This window comes from Sarcophilus harrisii, chromosome 2 (genome assembly GCF_902635505.1).
Source record: "Sarcophilus harrisii chromosome 2, mSarHar1.11, whole genome shotgun sequence".
Taxonomy (NCBI): domain Eukaryota; kingdom Metazoa; phylum Chordata; class Mammalia; order Dasyuromorphia; family Dasyuridae; genus Sarcophilus; species Sarcophilus harrisii.
The window spans coordinates 140186007-140207957 of record NC_045427.1 but is presented as its reverse complement, the minus strand read 5'-3'; the positions used below and the strand labels follow the sequence as shown (position 1 = coordinate 140207957).

At 36.3% G+C, this 21951-nt stretch overlaps 1 protein-coding gene across 1 annotated transcript in view; it reads right to left on the bottom strand.

Moving 5' to 3' along the window:
- ASTL (astacin like metalloendopeptidase) overlaps positions 1–17247 on the bottom strand; it is a 36291-nt gene extending 19044 nt beyond the window's left edge. The window contains exons 1-3 of the mRNA XM_031950954.1: positions 17104–17247; positions 14679–14789; positions 11764–11822 (exon numbers count right to left, since the gene is read on the bottom strand). Of these exons, the coding sequence (XP_031806814.1) occupies positions 11764–11822; positions 14679–14789; positions 17104–17161 (228 nt within the window). The 5' untranslated portion in view covers positions 17162–17247. The remainder of the gene's footprint in view (positions 1–11763; positions 11823–14678; positions 14790–17103) is intronic.
- Between the last annotated feature and the right edge of the window lie 4704 nt (positions 17248–21951).

The following is a 21951-nucleotide window of genomic DNA, read 5'->3' as shown; positions in this document are numbered from 1 at the left end:
AAAAAAAAAAAAAAAAAAAAAAAGACCCAAAACAAACAAAAAACCCAAATGGGGTCGCAGAGTCAGACATGAGTGAAATGACTAATAAAGTTTAAGAAGGAACAGCACTAATTATTGAGGATTCATGGAGGAAGAAATAAAGGAAAGTTATATTTTTGTTTGCACTGTCTTGAAGGAAACAAGGAATCTTTTGAGGTGGAAGTAAAAAGAGAATGTATTACAGGAATATAGGGTATGACTAGTAGAAATGGGGGAAATAAGGGAGATGGGATGTCACAGAAAATAAAAAAGTAAAAAAAAAGTATGAAGTATAATGATTCTGGAAATATAGGCTAGAGCCATGTTATGAAGGAATTTATCAAACAAATTAGGTTATATTTTCTCAAAGAAGTAATATAGAACCAATGGAATATATGAAGACCCACACTTAGGGAAAATAACTTTGGTAGTTGCATGAAGGATGGAATGAAGAAAAAGAAGTTTGAGGTAGGGAATCTATTTAAGAATATATTCAATTGTCCAGGAGAAAAGTGGTACATCATAAAGCAGTTGTGAAGAAAAGTCCTTTATTGAACTGTAAGATGTGATATAAATGGGAACTTCCAGCAGTCCTTCATTTTCCAGATTATGATAGTACTCTAACCTGGAATTCCTTTTGCACATTTATACTCCATTTTATGAAATTTCAATCTTAGAAAATTAGGATATGGTCATTTATATTTTTAAAATGTTGATTTTATTGAACCCCCTCAACCAATGAATACAAGAAACTGGTAGTAACACAGGAAGACTTATATGAATTGATGTAGAACAAAGAAAGTAGAACTAGAATGGTATATGCTATAAGAATGTAAACAAACAAAAAAAATGACAGCTAGATCCAAATTCATTATCATGACCAAGCTTGGTCCCAGGAAACAGATAATGAAGTGCACATCTCAGCACTTGTTAGAAATGAAAGACTATGATGAAGAATGCTTCATTTGCTGCTTGACATGGGGTCTTGGTTGGTTTGGTTTGATCATTTTTCTTTATTAGAAGGGGCAATTCAGCAGGGGATAAGGGAGGAGGAATATCTGAAAATGACTGACATAAAACAAAAGGCATCAATAAAACTGTCTTGAGAACTCTTGGCACACTAAATATTAAAATTTCTGTGCAATTTTAAAAGTCCATTGTATAGAATGAGATGGTTCTTTCTTGGATCTATGTTCATGACATGGTTGTATTACTTTGTCTTCATCAATCAGATCATAAATTCCTTTGTGGAAGTGATTCATTTATAGTTCCCATAGCACCTTATACAGAGCCAGGTACATAATAGATACCCAACAAATATTATCTATTTAATGGGCTTGTGCCCTGAATGGTCAATAGGTAGTTTTACAGCTTTTATCTCCCCCATAGCCATCCATCTTACCCCATATTTAAGCATCCTTTCACTGATCCTGAAGGAAGAGCAGAATTAGTCTTACCAGGAGACTAAGGAGAGGCTTGTTGAAGGTGTGGGATGGAACATCTATATAACTGGGTAACTAGTCTCATGCAAGGAGCTATATAGAACAATTAGAAGAAAAATTGGTTGGGAAAATAAGTAGCAAAACAACTAAATCAATGATTTCCAAACTTTTTTTGTTATAGAGACCCTTTTAATAGTAATAAATTAAAAATAAATATTTCAAATTCTTACTTGAAAGTAGACAATTAATATCTGCTGATGGAGGAAAAAAAAATGCTTGACAGAAAGGTAGTGCAGCATAGTTGATATGAAGCTAGCCTGAGTCAAGGGTTCAAATTCTGGTGATCTCTTTTGACCATATGATCTTAGGCAAGGCATTTCATCCCTCAAGGTTCCCAGACAACTGGGACATTGGTACACATATGGAGTAGTGGAGCCATTGTAAAAGCTCTGGGCCCTTCTGTACTTGGATACTCACTACTCACACACTGGAAAATTTTGGACTAGGGGATAAAAGCTAGTTTGTGACAATATAATACAAACTAAATCCAATCCTATCTTGCTTTATAGGACTGATAACTTTCAGGGGAAATTGCAGGTAGTTCCTACTAAGTAGAAGCTTTCCTTTGCATGGGCCTTCCTCACCTGCCACTGAGGCTTAAAGTTTGCGTGTATGTATGTAGAAGGAGACAAAGTTTTTTCCACTTGGCCCACCCCCACAGACCTAAGGCTAGACAGTTTTGCTGCTGACATACATAATAACACACAATAAAGACTGGGATTCAGCTGAAGTGAGTAGCTAACAGTGATCTTGCTCTCTTTGTTTACCTCTTGTGCTGACTCAAATTTATTTATTTGTACATTAAGCCAAGAGGCTCTTGGGAATTTCAAAGTCAGAGTTGTCAGTGACTAAGGACTTCTCCAAATATGAAGTGAAAAAGAAATCATCAGATATCATTTCTGAGGCATTCTGTGTCTACTTTTTGTAAGCTGGGAATGATTGGGCTGTGACTAAAGAGTTCCTTGGTCAGGGAGACCCTTCTCAGTTCTAGTCTGCTTGTGTTTGGTAACTAGTTGGCAAGTAAGGAGCTCTGAAGAGATAAAACTTTGAAGCTGGTAGAAAGGAAAAATTACCCAGAAAAGTCAAAGGAAACAGCAGGATGACACCTCCAGCAGCAACAGAAAAACCCAGGAGACATCAAGAAACAAAATCTTTCTCTAAAAAATATTAGGCCCTTTTACATATTCTTGAACTAATGTCAAAAGTTTCACAGATGCAGCATTAAAACTGGAAAAGGGAGATCAGCAGGAAGAAAGCCCAGCAAGAAGCAAATTCAGAAAGAGAAACTTGATAATACCTCCACAAGATATTGGGGATTCTGTACTCGCAGAGACATAAGTTGGCTTCATGTTCCTTAGGAGCACGTCCCACTCTTCCATCAACATTATGTGTGTTTGTGGAAAAGTACATCCTAGATATACAAGGAAAATGTTCTACTGCTACTTTTCTTACAATGCTATTTCATTAAATGTCTTTGCTTTGAACTTATTTGTGTCTGACTTACTAGTAAAAGTAAGGTAGGGACTTATTAACTTTTGAATAGATGAGGATCTACAAGGTAACAGACCTAAAAGAACCTTTACATATAAGGGAGTGCTGTAGGAAATATATAAATATATATATATATATATATATATATATATATATATATATCTCCATCCACACATATATATGCATGTGTGTATCTATGTGTGCTTATAGATCTGTATACATATATGCCTATGTATATACATGTGTGTCTATGTACATATGTATGCTAATAATATGTTCTACAATTAGAAAGGGTTTAAAATGCAAAGGATCTTGAGAGGTAAGTCTTCAATTTAAAGTTTAAGTGTTTTAAGCAATAAATATGAGATCCTTTGGAGAAGGAGGGATGTGGGAGAAGAAGGTAGATAAAGAAATTCAGAGAAGAAAAACAAAGGTAACCAAAGAAAAACCTCCTCAAACTTCCCATTTTTGCTTAGATTGATCGTGTCAAGGAACTTTCATTAGGAACTCATTAGGAGCCAGTAGATTCTTAGGATCAAGCTCAGTATCTTGTGCATAATAGGCATTAAGTGCATTGGATAGAACATGCTATAAAACCCACAAAGCTGGTTTTCTTTCTCTACAACACTATTCCTTATATCCCAGAAGAGATTTGTTCTTGAACAACAGATTCTTATCCGCTGGGTGGCTGAGTGAAAGTCCCTTGTCTAGTTACCACATTTAGGATCCACTAAGGAGATGCAAGCAAATGGGATTCATTGTCCTTAACTGAGTGGGATCCAGAACTGATCATCCTAACTTCTCAAAATCACAGAATTAGAAGGTAGCCCCCAAAAATAACTAGTCCAACATTAACCTGAAAGAACCTCTACAAAATAATCAAAAAAACCTCTTGAAGACCTCTGGTCCTCCAATAAGGAAGAATATCCCACCTCCCAAGGCAGCACCTTAACCTTTATACCTCTGCTAAAAGTGCAAAGTGTTTTCTTTCTAGCAGGCCTAAATTTACCTCTCTACCCAGGAGTTTGCTGAACCAGAAGTATAAGAGTTTTAAAGGGAAGCAACCATCTACTTTAAAATGTGACAGAAAAAGAGAAGAAACTGTATAAATCTAACATATCTTCAAATTGGGGAGAACAGATGTCCAGAGTGTCAAAGAAAGAACTTGTATATGGGCCTTAGTTTCTTTAGGGAATTTAGGGAAACTACAATTGTGGAACTTTACTTAAATGTTGTGTACCATTACAGGAAGGTAACAGTAGTGAGGGGAGGAGGATACACAAGAGATTAAGATAAAATGATTGATATGAAAACAAAATAAAAAAGCTTTGAAAGCATAAAAGTAGGCAAGAACACAAACAAAAGCACACCCAAGAGGAATGAGAAGTCAGTCTCAAAAATGAAATTTTGAGGAGGCAAACAATTTCAATGAAAATGAAAAGGGAATCAATTTGGATAGGAACCAACCTCAGCCACCTTAGATTTTATTTTAAGGCCTGCATAGAAGACAGAAGCAAGGGCAGGTATTGGAGGATAAACACAAAAGAAAAAAAAAATGGCCCTAGAGGACTCCTGTCAGGAATTCTAAAGCTCAGACTCAGCTAAGGCTGGCAAAGAATGCTAAAGACATGGGAGAAGAAAAAGCCTTTAAAATACACACACACACAATGTTGAAGACAAGAGGAAAAATAAAAAAGAGACAAGACCCTTCCTCAGGGTAGATGGAAGGACAACAAATGACAGAATATAGAACTACCAGACTCATTTTGCTTCTGGCTTCTCTGACAAGGGAATGATCTTTGAATGGAAAGAATAAAAGACAATAATTAAGAGGAAGTTAAAAACCCAAGCTAAATGCCAATTAAGCTGCCATGGGGATATTTTATGGAGCTAGACAAAATAATAATAAAAATTTATTTGGAGGAACAAAAGGTCTATAATGTCAAAAGAAAAAAAATTAAATGGGAGGAATAAAGGGAAAATAGCATTTCCAGATCTGAAATTATAGTATAAAGCAATAATGATCAAAACTATTTGGTTCTAGATTTAAAAAAGAGAGAAAGAGAAAAGCAGGTTAATGGATCAAAGAAAAATCAGAAATAATTGAGCTAATTAATTCAGTGTTAAACAAACCCAAGAACATAAATAATTACTCCCTACTAGACAAGTACTGCTGGCAAAAGTGAAAAGCAATTTGACAGATATTAAGTTTAGACCTACCATAATAAGCTGAACTTGGATGCATGATATAGAAATTAAAACTTATACCATTAAAAAAATTAGAAAAGAATCAAATCAGGCATCTTTCCATTTATGGCTGTGGGGGGAGGAAGAGACTTAATAACCAAAAGAGAAAGAACATATTAAAAAATTATCCATTTTATCTTTTGTTACCACAAGAAGTTGAAAAGCTATAGACTAATGCACTTAACTTCTACTCCTAGCAAAATTCTAGGACAAAGAAAAAAAATGAATAGCTTTATAAGCATTCAGAACGGAGCTTCTTAAACTTTTTCCACTTACAACTCCTTTTTGCCTGAGAAAATTTTACACAACCTCAAATTTATAAGTATATAAAATAAATATATAAATAAAACATGTTCTGATGATAAATCATAAATTTACCATTTATTAAAGACAAAAGCAGATTTGTATACTAATAATATTGATGTGCTTATTTTTATGGAAAGAATTAAATCTTGGCAGAATATTTGATACATTTTACTATTGCTATTTTTTTTTTTTTTTGCAGCCCACATATTACTTGACCTCCTTTGGAGTCACAATCCACAGTTTAAGAAGCTTTTATTTAGAAAAGAAAATTCTGACTACTAGCAGGTAGCATGACTTTATTAAAGTCATGCCAAACTATTCTCAATTTCTTTTTAAACAAAATTATAAGACTAATAGGTCAGGAAAAAAATTATAGATAGTATTTTCCTAGATTTTCAGAAAAACATTTGACAAAATCATTCATGCTATCCTTGTAGACAAATCAAAGATGTGATGGGCTAGATTCTTATAAAGTTTTAGAGATTCAAAAATGTTTGAATGCCCAGACCCCAATAGTAGTAATCAGCAGTTCAATGGCAACCTAGAAGGAAATCGCTAGGGACATGAAAGTGACCTTCAAATAAATGAAGGGTTGTCATGTAGAAAAAGATATAACAGTTTTCCCATATAGTCCCAGAAGACAAAACTAGAAGAAAAGAAGTTGCAAAGAGAAAAATTTAATCTGACATTAAGAAAAAAAAAAAAAAACTTCCTAATGATTAGAAGTCCATAAATGTGAAATGTACTTTCTCAGTAAGAGTGGATTCATCTTCACAAATGATTTGAGTCTGGATAACAGATAATAGATGACTTCTCACCTATGTCATAAAGAAAATTCCTGTTCAAATATGAGATTACATAGTCTCCGATATTTCTTCCAACACAGATTCTGTGAGGACAAATGAAGGTCCAAGTATAAATATCATTTCACATTTTGAAAATTTTGAATTATTGCCCAGAAAGGTAGAGCTGAGATGGAAGAGAAAAGTCAGGAAGTTGCCCAAGCTGTCCTTAGTTTCTCTTGGAAACAAAATTAAATCAAGCCTGTAAAAGAATTCTGGGATGACACAATCCGTGAAAAGATAGCGTGAAACAATTTTTTAGCCCAAGATAATTTAGAAGGACTTCAAGAAATGTCTGTCTCACTTGAGTTAAAGAGGAGCAGAGCCCAGCACAAGCAGTCTCCAGAAAAAACAGTGGAAGGCTCTTAGCCACAGCACAGATCAGGACCCAAAGCTCCACAAACTTGTCTTAACACACCAGTGGTACAACAAGCCAGCTGTAAGGCCTTCAGCCCCACTACTATGGGCAAATAGTCAGCCACGAAACCCAAAGTATGACGCATGCAACTATGCTGGGTCACCCCTAGAACAATGGGCAAGCTGCCAGCTTCAGAGGTCCCAGTATAGAAAGCCAGTGACTAAACCCCTGACCTCTAAGGCAAAAAGCTTGGAAAAGTATTCCCTTTATCCCAGGAACAGAACTCAACTTGTGAAAATGAGGAAAAAACAAAAAAACAAAAAAACAAAAAAAACACCAAAACAACAAAAAAAAGATCCCTGATCATAGAAAGCTACCATCATAACAATGAAGACCAAAACACAAACTCATAAGGGGACAACAATGTCAAAATGCCTATATGTGAAACCTCAAAGAAGAATATAAATTAGTCTCAAGCCTACAAAGTTCTCTTGGAAGAGCACAAAAAAATGTTTTTAAATCAAGTAGAAAAATTGGAAAAGAAATGTTATCCAAAAGAATTATGAAAAAAGAGTCAACATCTTTGAAAAAGAAGCACAAAAATTGACAAGAAAATAGCTCTTAAAAAAAAAAAAAGTAGAATTAACCAAATCAAAAAAGAGGTACAAAAAGTAACTGAAGAAAATAATTCCTTAGAATTAGGATCAGGCAAGTGGAAGCTAATAACTCTGAGATATCAAGAATCAGCCAAACAAAAGAAAAAAATAGAAGAAAATTTTAAATATCTCTTTTAAAGAATAATTGACATGGAAATTAGATCCAATAGAGATAATTTGAATTATTCCCCAAATGAAAGAATTTTCATGAGTGTGGGAGAACAACATATTACAATCCCTCCACACAATAACTAGCTTGTGAGTTGTTATAGTTTGCCTCATCCCATCTCCAAAAAAATTTATTTGATGACCAATCAGATGAAGGTCTAAAAAATTTAAATTATTCATAGATTCAAAATAACATTATATATATTTTCCCCCAAAGTTTATTAGGCACTAAAAACAAAGCTAGGAATTTTTGCACTTGGGGCAAGTAGCATAAAACAGGCTTCAGCTGAAGGCATGAGGAGAGGAGTTTACAGAAGTCCCCGTCTAGTAACTTCTCATATTAATTAATTATTGTTGCTAAGTACATTCTGGGCAATTGAATAACTTCTGTCAATGACCTCTATATTCTGTGCCCTGGAGCAAAGCAAGTTGCTCGGCCCTAGTTAAGCCTCTATTAAGCAACCCACTTCTCAAAGTAGGAGAGCACAGAGTTAGGTACTCTGATAGGATACAAATAGATGTCAAGTTATCTGTGCTACCAAAGAATTGTTCAGAACTCCATAAGGGGTATTTAAGAGAAATTAGGAAAAATAAAAAATATAGATCATGGGAAATGATGAAAAGAAGAAGGGGGAATAGCACTTCCAGATCTCAAACTATACTATAAAACAGCAATCATCAAAACCACTGGTTAATAAATACAGATACTATATCCCAAAGAGAGCATAAAAGAGGGGAAAGAACCCACATGTGCAAAAAAAATGTTTGTAGTAGCTCTTTTTGTAGTAGCAAGGAAGTAGAAATTGAGCAGATGCCCATCAATTGGGAATTGATTAAATAAGTTGTGATATATGAATGTAATGGAATATTATTATTTTATAAGAAATGATGACCAGGCTGATTTCAGAAAAGTCTAGAAAGAATTAAGTAAACTGATGCTGAGTGAAGCGTACACAGTAACAGCAACATTATGTCATAACCAACTATGATCGGCTTAGCTCTTCTCAGCAATGCAGTGATCCAAGATAATTCCAATAGACAAGAAGTGGAAAATGCCATCTGTGTGGCATTTTCAAGAAATGTCTGCCTCACTTGAGTTAAAAGGGAACAGAGCATCCCCTTTAGTTTTTTCTGAGGAAAAACTATAGAAACTTAATGAAGATCAAAGCATACGATTTGCACTTTTTTTTTTTTTGCTTTTTCCTTCTCATGGTTTGATTTTTATTGTACATGACAAATATGAAAATATATTTAAAAGGACTGTACTTGGATAATCTATATCAGATTGCTTGCTGTGTTGGGGAGAGGATAGGTAAGAGAAGGAGAAAAAATTTGAACTCAATTTTATAAAAATAACATTGAAAACTATCTTTACATGTAATTGGAAAAAATATTATTGAAAATAATTCAATGGAACAGACTTAATAAAAGAGAATCAAAAAACAAACTTAATAATCCACTGTTTGATAAAGTAGAAAATAAAAATGACCTAAATAAAAATTCATTATTTGATGAAAACTGCTGGAAAAACTATAAATCAGTCTGAGAGAAATTAAGTTTATACCAAAAGTTTATTCCACATTCCACAATAAATTTTAAGTGGATATGTGACATTAATAATAGAGATATTATTTTTTAAAAGTTAGAAGAGAAATAGATTATATGCCTCTCACAACTATGAATAGGAGATGCATACACACACACACGTATGTATGTATATATAGAGAGAGAAACCAAACATGAAATAAAGGCAATTACAAAAGACGATATAGATAACTTTGATATTTGAAACTAAAAAACTTCTGCACAGTCAAAATTAATGCACTTAGGATAAGAAAGAAAATAGATGAATAGGAAAAAAATATCTTCACATCAAATTTCTCTAATGAGGATTTAGTATTTGAGATATATAAAGAATAAATTTATACAAAATAAATTTGTCTTTAACCATCGGGGCACCTAGATGGCATAGTGGATAGAATGATATGCCTAGAATCAAGAAAACTTATCTTCTTGAATCTAACTTTGACTTCAGACACTTATTAGCTATGTGACCCTGGGCAAGTCACTTAACTGTTTGCTCAGTTATTTCATCTGTAAAATGAGCTGGAGAAGAAAATGGTAAACCACTTCAAATTCTTTGCCAAGAAAACCCCTTATAGGGTCACAGAGTTAGACATACCTGGAAAATGACTAAATAACAATAAGTCATGACCAATATATGTGGTCAAAGAATATGAACAAATAGTTCTCAAAAGAAGAATTGCCAAATATTCAAAACCACAGGAAAGAATATTCCAAATCACTAATAAGAGAAATGCACATGAAATGACTCCTCAAATTTTACTTCATATTCTGAAAGTTGACAAAAATATCAAAAAAATGACAATAGTCAATGTTGGAAGACTTGTAGAATAAAAAGCACTTTAATATATTTATGGTGGAGCTGTGAAATGGTACAATTGCTTTGGAAAGCAATTTGGAATTATGCAAAAAAGTGACTAAAATATCTATACCCTTTGAACTAGAGACTCTATTACTGGACTTACATCCCAAGAAAATCATTAATAAGAAGAAAGTTTCTATATCCACCAAAATATTTATAGCAGCACTTTTTGTAATAGTCAAGAATTGGAAGCAAAATGAATGCCCATCAATCGAGGAATGGCTAAACAAATTGTAGTACATGAATGTAATATGATATTCCTAATTTTTTTTTAAAGAAATGATGCTTATTGTTGCTTGATACAAATCAAAGATTAGATTAGAGAGGATTATGGTGAGGTCAGGAGCTTGGAAAACTTTATAAAAACAGAGATAAGGTCAGAGTTTGGAATCTAGTTTGGCCCTGGAGACAACTCAAGTCTCTCACTGTCACCAAAATATGAGAGAAGAATCTTAAAATGACACAATTAGAATTGGTGAATCAGCCTGAGAGGGGTAGTATGGTGGAAAATGGATGTAGAAAACCTGCGTCCAAATACCAGACTGACATATACAAGCTTTGTAAATATCACCTAGACAAACCACCTTTCTGAGCCACAATTTCTTTACTGGCAAAATGGGAGTAATAATATTTGCCCCAACTACCTTAAAGTTTATGAAGTTAGTTGTGAGGGAAGTGTTTTAGAAAACTTTAAGTAGTGGGAGGAAGGAAGATAACTTGGAACTCAAAATCTGTTTAAATGATTGTTAATTTTTCATATGTAATCAGAAAATATTTAATGAAATAAAAATAACTTAAGTGTTAAAAAAAAAAAGAAATGATGCATTGATGAATAGAGAAAAGCATGGAAAGATCTGCATGAAGCAATGCAGAGTGAAGTAATCAGAACCAAGAAAATAATAAGCATATTTGACTTACATAATGACTATCAATAAAAAAATTTAAATGGAATTTGGGGTGCTTAAAAACATCTAATCTTGGATAGAAGCCTTAAGAAAGCTAATCTTCCATCTCTACAATATGTCCTTTAGTTCCCCTTATTAGGAATAGAATTCTGAACTAGCATAAAATAAGGGCATTTAGGAATATACATATGTATATTCATATGTATGCATACAAGAGAGACAGAAAGAAGGCCCATATAGTATTTCTTATATTCTTATTTTTCAGTAGAAAACTTAAAATATATAGGAGGGATCAGAAAACATGTTTACCTTTAGAATTCTCTCCAAAGAAAGAACAATCTTTCTCTCTCAGAGACCCTGGTTCTATTAGCAAAAATGTCCTTCCTTCAACTCTAAGGCAGCATCACTTTCTGTCTCTAGTCCTGAGTATAGCTGTGTCACAACCTGTGACATTTTAGCACTAAAGCAAGTCACAAACTGTGAGACTTATTTACCTCATCTGTAAAATAGGGGTATTTCTTCTTATTTGAATTACCTCCCCAGATTTTAATAGGGAAAAACACCTGGTAAATGTCAAAGTGCTATAGATATGAGAATCATAAGCATTACAGAGAGTGCAAATTTGGTAAGTATGTTTTTTAAATGCATGCAATGATTGCCAGGGCCGGTAATCACATTACATAATTAATGAAAATTTCTAGTTTGGTACTCAAATCTTTATATATGTATGTTAATATCTACAGAAGTGTGTGTGTACAATAATTAAATGAGATGAATTTTTAAAAAAGAAAGAGAATCATAGTTATTTCTCTTCTGCTTACTACCTTAATGATGTCACCTTCGACAAGGAAGCTACTCTCTGGGGATTCTTCAGGGATGAGTCCTATAAAAAAAGATTTGAGATAAAGATTACCTATCCAAGAAGTCCCACTTCTCCCCTGAATAAGACCAAGGCCAGAAACAGTTTCAAGTCTTAGTTTCATGTGCCAGAATAATTTAAAATAAAACACCTACTCTTCTCCCCATACACTAGGAGCAGGTGGGGAGAGTGGGAATTTTTCCTACTATTTCCACAACTAAATTGAGAAAGAAAGGAAAAGGTTTGATGCAGACTTACAGGATTCATCTACAACCTAGCTTCTTAAACTATGGTTTCATGACCCTATATTGGGTCTTGTAACTAAATGTGGGAGTTGTGAAATTAAGACATCAGTAAATGTTTGATTTGTACATTTCTTTTATATACACATACATCTAGAGTCACGTAAAAATTTCTTGGGTGAAAAGGAGTCTTGAGTGGGAAAAGTTTAAGGAGTACTGCTCTACAGAAACCTGGGAAGATATTAAACTAGGCTATTTCCTTTTAGTCATCCTTCAATGCTTCTGGAAGTCCTCACAGAGACCTGACCCAGGTACAGATTTTGTGTCATCTAGGGGCCTCAGACACCTGCCCCAGTATCCCTTTTTTCCCCTTTTCCTGAATTAGATCCCAACCAAGGTCTGTATACTTTGGATTCTCTCCAGAGCCTCAGGGCAAGAGCTTTTCTCGACTGTTCCTTTTTATCTGGTTCCAACACAGTATTGACACTGAGCTCTAAGGTCCCAATTCAAACTATGATCACCTTCCTCCCGATTCATATTCTTCCTTCCACATTACAAAGAACCAAGGGGCAGAAAAGTTCTACAATAGACTATCCCTTCAATCCTTTCCACAACAGATAGGGTGAGCAGCTACCAGACCCAGAAGCCATTTCAGAAGCCCTGCCTTCTTAAGATATTGGGGAACAGGGCAGGGGGACAAATCAGTCTGCCTTGTTCTGCTTAGGCTAGAAGTATCTTTCCTCCCCTGTTCTCCCTCTCTCATCGCCAGCAGCTTCGTCCTCTCATTTCTCTTGTGCTTTTCTCCAAAAGTTACCTGCCTGTTTGTTAGTTTCATACACAATGTATACAATGTATTTCCATACACAATGTATACATACCACAATGTAAAAGAGAGGCAAGAAAGTGATCCCCTGGACTGGTATAAATAACTAGAAACTAGGCCGTGGGCATAATTAGAAAAGCTTCTGTGAGAGGGGTTAAATCTGATACTTAATAACTTAGGATCACAAGTAAATTACTTAGGATTTCCAAGCTGTAGTTTCCTCCGCCATAAAATGGAGAAAATAACATTTATACAGCCGACCTCACAGAACTTCCCGGGTCTCATAGCTAATAAACATAAGGCCAGATTATGTTTACATAGTATTTCAAGCATGTTACCAAAAAAGTCTAAGGTCAGATTTGAACTGTCCATTTCCAACACTGTCCTCTGCATCACCCAACTGTCCATGTAAGGCTAGAATGTTCAGGCAATAAAGTTTTCTAAGAGTTTTATTTCTATCGTGTCACAAGTCCTTAATGAGATAAAATCTATAAAACTCTTTGACAACCATAAAAGTACTGTGTAAATGTCAGCAATTAGTGTGATTTAAAGAAGTACAGACTTTCTCTGCTTACTTAGACTAATCCTAAGGGAACCCAGGTATGCCAGAGGTCAGGGAAGTCAGAGAGCTACCAGCTCAGAGGAGTCTGGTAGAGAATAAGGAGTTCTCTTGGAGAAGAGGTTCTGAGACTTAGCTCTTTTCCTCTTGGCTAGAAGAAGGGGAGGGTAGCAAGGGAGAATAAACACTTCTTTGTATATGCACTAATGTCCTGGTTCAATCCTCAACACCCAATACTTGGGTTGCTGAGATTGACACCTAATTGAAGAGTCAACTATTTGCCTTAGATCTAAGAAATCAACTCAGAAATATAGAAATCAGATGATTTCCTGCATCTGAAAACAAAATTTAAAAAAAAAAAGATTCCTAAGGGGGAGATTGGGAAAAAGTAGGCTGTAGGCTGCAGAAAGATGAGACCACATTTTGCCTTAAGAGTTGTAGCTCCTAATCACGAGTCTAGGCTGGTCTCAGAGAGGGGCCTGAGCACATTTACCCAGACTGCCTTCTGGTGACCATCAATTCTGCCTTCAATATCTCCATTTAAGGTCCCTGAGGCCATTTGTGGGTATGCAGAGAAACTCTCCCAATATAAAGTTTCTGCACTTATTTAGCACTAATCACATACTGCCATGTTATTTATCTTACCACATATCAGTGTCTTATTTCCTTAATGAAAAGGGACTTTCCTCCTTGAGATTCAGGCCCCCATCTTATTAATCTAAATATAGTGTGATTTCTTGAATTCAGGAGCCTCAAGTACAAACTCTAATAGTAATTGTTCAACCTTGGGAAAGCTATTCCACCTCTCTGGACTTTAGTTTCCTCATTTGTAAAATGGGGGAAATAATGTTACCCACTTATACTACTCACTTCACCATTATTGAAGATCAATCAGATGAGATCATTTTTGTATATTTCTTTAAAAAGTAATATAGCAATTATATACAAAATATATAACAACTATGTATAATATATGCTATCTCTAGAAGAATTATTTATAACAAATAACAGTTATGACATAATACATATATATATATATATATACATATATATATATATATATATATATATATATAAAATAATAGCCTCTGTGTGGATGTGTAAGCTGTTATTACCACTGCTTCCCTTCTCTCTTCCTTCTGCCCATTCCCACATAGATGATAATAGGTATTCCATCAGTTGCTAAATCATCCATTTGAGGCATCTCAAAGATCATAAATACTTTCTGCAGGTCAAATACAATAAAGTGTCCTCACCTTGGTTAATAGCAGGAATATCCCCATCCCAAGTGGACTGGGTCCCTTCAGGGGTGACATGGGTCATGAAACTGGTAGCATTGTCATCTGGGGGCTTTGTAGGACCCAAAGCTAGGTGAGAGATGTAACAATGACAGTTAATATTTCAATAACTCTTTAAGTTCTTTTCTTACTATCACTTTGTAAAGTAAATATAAGTTTCATCTCAAATTTATAGATGCGTACACTGAGGCACAAGGCAGTTACATGATTTGCCCTTGTTCACACAGCCAATAAATAGAAAAGCTGGATTTCGGGCCTTCAGGCAGCAAAAGCAGCATTGTTTTCCCCAATTTGGCCTGAGCATATTCATTCTAGTTCATCCAGGTACTTCCCTCAGTATGGCAGACCAGTGGGACATCAAATTCTAGCATGTCTGACTTTTTTTTTCCTTTTTCCATAAATCACATTTTGCAAAGTCACTTTTCCTAGGAGAAATTCTTTTTTTCAGATGCTGTCTCACACCTCAACTGCAAAACTTCCAGGAAGGTTGCTCAACCTGTCAGACCAAACAGCCCCTCAGCCATGACTTTAATCCAATAGAGGCTTCCCCTAAATCCAGACAGGGAAAAAAGGACAAGAGCTCAGATTGAAGTACACGAGATGCCTCCAAAAAAACTAGCAAAACCTTAGTCCTTTTCACTTTGTAGCTTGGTCTACCAGTGCCATAAGCAGCACTGTTTCCCCTCATAGGCAGTAGGGGAAAATAAGGTCATCTTACCAAACTTAACATCATTACCCATACAACCCAATACGTGGTGCTATATAAACGCTAAATCAAGACATCAGGATAGCATGGTGTAATGGAAAGAGGGCATTTGTAATCAAAGAATATAGATTTGACTCCTGAGTACTTCTTACTATTATGTGACTTTGTTCTAATCACTTAGCTTCTAGAACAAGTTCCTTCAATTCTCTGTCTCAGTTTCCTCCTCTGTAAAATAAGAGGGTTGAGATGGCCAAGATGATCCTCTAAATCTTAAGGCACAATAGATGATCACAGAATGGTGTTATTATATATCTATATTTAGAGCTGAAAAAGATGGATACAGACCTCTGACAGCAGGAATGATTTTGGTTTGGGGGGTAGGGACATTTGCCTAGCTTTGTACCTCTAGAATCTAGCATAGTGCCTTATCTTTAATACACACTTAATAAATGTTTGTTGATTGATACCCAGAGGCTCAAAGAGGTTGATTCTCCAAGGTCACACTGGCAATAATTGACAAAAGGAGCACCAAGAAGCAAATCAAACCCCAGTCTTTTCTCTCAAAAGCCAGTGCTCTTTCCACTAACCCATATTCATAAGACATATTCATAAGATGGTTGTTTAGAAACAAACACTGGAAAAGGTCAAAGATTTCTCTTAAAAGCATTAAGTCAATACATGAAGAACAAACAAGGCTGTCAAATCCTACTGTTCCTCTCAAAACCAGTGCCGGGATTCATTCTCAGATTTTATCACCATTCTCTTTCAAGGTATTCTAAGGAAGAAGCCACACAGGTACACAAACATATCTCTATGGAGAATAGCAAGGTGGTGCCATAGTGCACAGAGCACTGGAACTGAAGTAAGAAAGACTCGTCTTTCTGAATTCAAATCCAGTTTCAGACACTTCCTAGCTGTATGACCCTGGGCAAGTCACTTAACTCTATTTGCTCAAGTTTCCTCATCTGTAAAATGGAGAAAAGAATAGCAAACTCCTCCAGTACCTTTGCCAAGAAAATCTCAAGTAGGGTCATGAAAAGTCAAACATGCTGGAAAAGTGACTAACCAACATTAAGGACAATGATTACTGCATTTGGGGGTCACAATTGAACAGTGGAAGGGAATTACAGATTATCTAATCAAACCCTTGCTGTATTATAGAGGAGGAAACTGAGGCCCCGAAAGACTGTGACTTGCCCAAAGTTACAGTTTATCAGTATCAGAGGTAGAATTTGAACTCAGGTTCTCTGAATCTAAATCCAATATGCTTTCCACTGCCCCATGTTAAAAGATCTGAAATCACCAGCTGTCTGTGTGACCCAATAAGTATAATAACCTCTCCTGACCTCAGTTTCCTCCTGTAAAATGGGTTGGGGGTGGGAAGTGCGATTAGATGTCTCTAAAGTCCTGTAGATCTGTATCCTATAACCCCATGAATTCCCCTCTCTGTCTCTCTCTCTCTCTCTCCCTCCTTTCTCTTGGGGCTTGAGGAGCTAAGCCCAGATTTCCCGGAATGGCCCCCAGCTGGGGAAGAACTTACTCCAGATACCATTAACATCAATTATGATTCCTCCCAGTCCCCTTCCCAACACCCACAGTCCCAGTTCCAGGAACCAGAAAATAAGAAGTGAAGCCTGGAAGGAATCAGTCAGCTTCCCGGTTGCTCAACCCTTTTACCTCCTACAAGCGTAAGCAGACCCAGGACCAAGGGCCAGAGGTCCAAGGCTCTTTTCATGGCCAGATCCCTGGGGCCACTGACTGTGTCAGTAGGGCTGTTGTCCCTACTCCCTCTTCCAGCAGCCCACAGGCCCAAGACCAGAAAGATCCACCCAATTTAAAAACCAACCAACCAGTTACTCCACCTTAAATCCCAGAATGCTTGGGGCTTCTCACCTGAATACCCTCTCCAATTTAGCTGGTTAACCCCTTGGAAGCCTCTCTGGCCACTAAGAGTGGCTGTACTTTTGAATTAGATCTCTGGGACCTATTCTGTCTATGCCTAAGGGAGCATATTGAGAGTACAGACCACAGAACCCTTCACAGTAACACATTCTATTTCAAGTCTCTAAGTCAGAAAACTTGGATTTGAATCTAGCCTCTGCTTTTTTTCTCCCTTTTAAAATCACTCTTATAAGCTTCTCCTCAAGAGTAGACAGAGGGCTGGGCCTAAAATCAGGAAAACCTGAATTCTAATCAGCCCCAGACACTCACTAGCTGTGTGACCCTGGATAAGTCACTTAACTGTGTTTGCCTCAGTTTCCTGTAAAATAAGCTAAAGGAAAATGGCAAACCACTCTATTATCTTTTCCAAGAAAACCCCAAAAGGGGTCACAAGGAGTCAAACAAAACTGAAATATGACTGAATAATGACAAAGCTTCCCCTCTCTGGGTCCCAATTCCTCATCAAATGAGACAATTGGTTGAACTAGAGAGAAGTTCTTTTTTTAAAAAAATTTTTTACTTTTATGCTGACTTGTTATATTTTATTTAATAATAGCTTTTTATTTTCAAAATATATGTAAAGATAGTTTTCAACATTCACCCTTGAAAAAGGACACCCTTGTGTCCCAAATTTTTCTCCTTACCTCCCCCCACTCCCTTCCCCTAGACAGCAAGTAATCCAATATAGGTTAAACTTGTGCTAGAGAAAGGTTCCTAACCTGCAATTAGGGGGGAAATCACATCCTTAATTTCACTGACCTCTACCTGAAATTTAGCGTCATATTCAATGTAAATATAGGCAACAATGCACAGTAACATTAGCAGCATATATGACTTCATCACTAAAAGATGTTATGGATATTTTTACATCACATTACAATTATTGAAGATATAGAAATATCATTTATGTTCATCACTACTTTGAAATTTCTCTAGTTAATATACTTGCTGCTAAACACATTACTATATTGTAAATATATTTTTAAAATATTTTGATAACTATATTTCAGTATAATTGGTTCCCTTTTTAATTATTTTTATTTTATTTAATGCATTTAAAAACATTATCTTGTTAAAGGACATAGATTTCACCATACTTATTGTTCAAGGATTTCATGATACAAGAAGGATTCAGAACATCTGGATCAAAGAAACCCTAACATTCCTCCTCCTAAATCCATTCCCAGTGACTCATTTCCCTTAATCCCACAGTATCCTTTCCATACCAGATTCTGTATTGATGCTTTTAGCACAGAGGAACCCAGAGATCCCACTCTGTTTTCTATAGTTATTTCTAGTATAACTATTTATACCTATTATAACTAATATAACTATTTCTATTTGCTAGGCAACTTGGAAGACATCATTACATGCCTTGCCGTGTGCCTCAGTTTCCTTCTGAGGACATGAGAGTGAGAGAAAGGCAACAGAAGCACAATAGAGTTCTCTGGAAATATTCTCTCCCCTCCTTGGTACCCCAAAAGCAGCAAAGAGATTCCCATCAAGCCACCAGGGGGCAGGGAAACATCACAAGAAAGGAGGCTTGATCACAAGGCAATTTAAGCGTGTCTGGGAGGAAAGATGCCCAAAAGCTATGGGAAAGGTGCCTCTTTCACTCTATTGAATGACAGCTTTAAAGCTAGAAGGTTAGCATTTGGTCCAACCTCTTCGCTGAAGAAATAGAATGAATCTAAGTCTTTTCACTCAAAATCCATAATTTTTTCCACCATAGCATGTTAGGTCCAAATCCCTCACCCTCTTTTGTCTCTAAAAGCAGTTAGATGGTGGTAGAGGAGTTAGAGCATTGGATCTGGAGTTAGGAAAATCTGAGTGCAAATCCAGATGTGGATACTTACCGTGGGCCGCTGTCTGCCTCAGTTTCCTCAATTGTAAAAATGATACTTGCTGAGTTTTTGTAAAATCAAATGAGATAATATTTGTAAATTGCCTAGTACAATGTCAGGCATTTAGTAGATATTTAATAAATGTCTGGTCTTTCTTTCCTTCCCAATAAGCAGAGAATTCTTTCCTGTCTTCCCAAACCAGAGACCAAATAAATAAGGAACCAATGCTTTTGATAGGGATTTCTGCAATGGTGACAAAATTAGCAATCCAACTTGTCCTTCTCCCTCTAACTTTACCTCCTCACCATTTCCCATTCAATTTATCTGACATGCCTCCTCTACCTAAAAGAAAGGCAGTGCTCTATAGTGAAAAGAGTGTTAGTCAGAACACCTGGATTCAACTCTAACGCAAAGGTTTGCCTCCCCTCTGAGTCTGTTTTCTATCTTTAAAGTGGAGAAAGTAGACATGATTCCCCCCTTTCCCCCTCACCCCCTTCCAGGTCCTTTTTCATTTCTAACATTCTATGATTCTGACATTCAATACTTCTCAGTTCCTTCATCTGTAAAATGGAAATAATAATATCTGGATTATCTATTTTACAGGAGGGCTATGAGAAAAATGATTCCATAATGGGTCATGGAAGTATAAACTCTTAATATAATGAAAAATTATTTTTAGCATTACCCACTCCCATTCACCCAAACTCTTCTGCCTGGCTTTTGAGACTCCTCCATAGTCTATCTCCATCTTATTTTTCCACGATTCCCTTTTTGTAGAGGCTAAGGTCAGGCCTTGATTACACTGTGCCTTTTGTTTGCCACTATTTTTGTTTGTTCTGCTCAGTGCGTTATGTTTTATGTCCTCAAAATGATTTTCAGAGTACTTCTATATAACCCAGAGGTTTATGACCCAAATTTTCTAAAACCTTAAAGTTTACAAAATACTTTCCTCCTAACAACACTGATAGTAGAAAAATATCATGTGCATTTTTCAAATAAGGAAAACTGAGGTTCAGAGAGAGCTGACGAATTTGCTCAATGATAATCATGATAATATAATGAGTATCAGAGCTAAGTTTAAAACCCAGGGGCACTCTTGATACCACTGTACTGTCATAGTTCTCTTAGCTCAGCCCTGAGAACAGGGACCTTCAATAAAGACTTAGAAGAGCAGACCATTAAGAGTGAGAGGGCTCTAAGAGACCATCTTGTCCATCTGTTTCATTTTACAGAAAAGAAAACTGATTAGGAGGTGAAGTAGCTAGACTCACATAGTTCTTTTGATTAAAGAGTGGAATCAGACCAAGTATAAAAGAAAGACCTAACCTCAGAAAGAAAGCACAGCAACCGCTAACCCCCAATGCCTGGCAAGTGGTTGGGCTGAGGAGGGACAGTCTGGCTGAGTCATTTTTGAATTTCAAGGGAACCCTCCAGAGACAGGCTGGTTGCCAAAGCCTCTTGCCTGCCCAAGAACCTTTGGAGGGAACTGTGATCATAAAATCATAGGGAATATACATTTAGAGCTGGAGGAAGCCTGGGAGGTCATTTCATCAAACTTTCATTTTAAAAGTGAGGAAAGCAGGGCCAGGGGAGATATCACAGAAATATCACAGCATCTCAGCGTTGATGATGCCTTAGAGGCCACTTACTCCAACCCATATCTGAATAGGAATACTCTCAGCAACTCGCCCAAGAAGCCATCATCAATCTTTGCTTGAAGACCACGAGTAAGGGAGGAAACACTGCCTGCTGAGGCAGGCCATTCCACTGTACAAAGTGCTCGTGGGGTCCAAAGTGCTTTTTTTCTTTAAATAAAGGCTAAATCTGCCTCTGTACTTTGTTTTTCATTTTGCTCTCTTTGGCCAGGCTGGACAAATCTGATCCTGCTTCCATGAGATAGCTCTTCAAATACTTTAAAATAGCTTTCATGTCCTAACTTAAAGTTTATGTTTTACATTTCCTTTATATAATCTTCATACATTGTCTCAAGGGCCTTCACCATATTGGTCTCTCTCCCCTCTGGATGCTCTCCACCTTGTCAATGTCCTTATTATTGTTAGGGTTTTAGTTTTTGTTTTGTTTTTGGTGTGCCCATAAGGCCATATTTGAACTCAGGTCCTCCTGACTCCATGGTAATGTTCTATCCACTGTGCCTCTATCAATGTCCTTCTTAAATGTGGTAACCAGAACTGATCCCAACATTTCAAAGAACAATGAGAAGATCACTTTCATATCCCACTTGCTATTCCTTTCAATGGAGGAAAAAAAAATTGCACTGGTTCTTTTTGGGTGCAATAGCATACTGTGGAGTCTTATTGAGTCAATTCACTAAAATTTCCCATCAGAAACATTGCTGTCTGGATCTGTCTTCCCTATTTTGTCCTTAAGAAGTGATATTTTGGAACCAAGTATGAGTCTCCAGATTTATTCCTATTAAATTTCCTCTTTTTTGATTCAAGCCAGTGCCTTCACTTGTCAAGAGTTGTTTGGATCCCATCATCCAGATAAGTTGTGCTCCTCGCTTTGTGTCCTATGCAGATTGAAAAGTAGGTCATCCATGCTTTCATTCAAGTCACTGATAGAAATATTAAACAGCTCTGAGCTAAGCATCTGTCCTTAGGGCACACAATTACAGACTTCCTTCCAAGCTGACCTCCAACTGTGCATGACTATTCTTTTAGCTTGGTCATTTGACCAGTTATAAAGCCACCTAATTGTACCATGCATGATCTAGCCACAT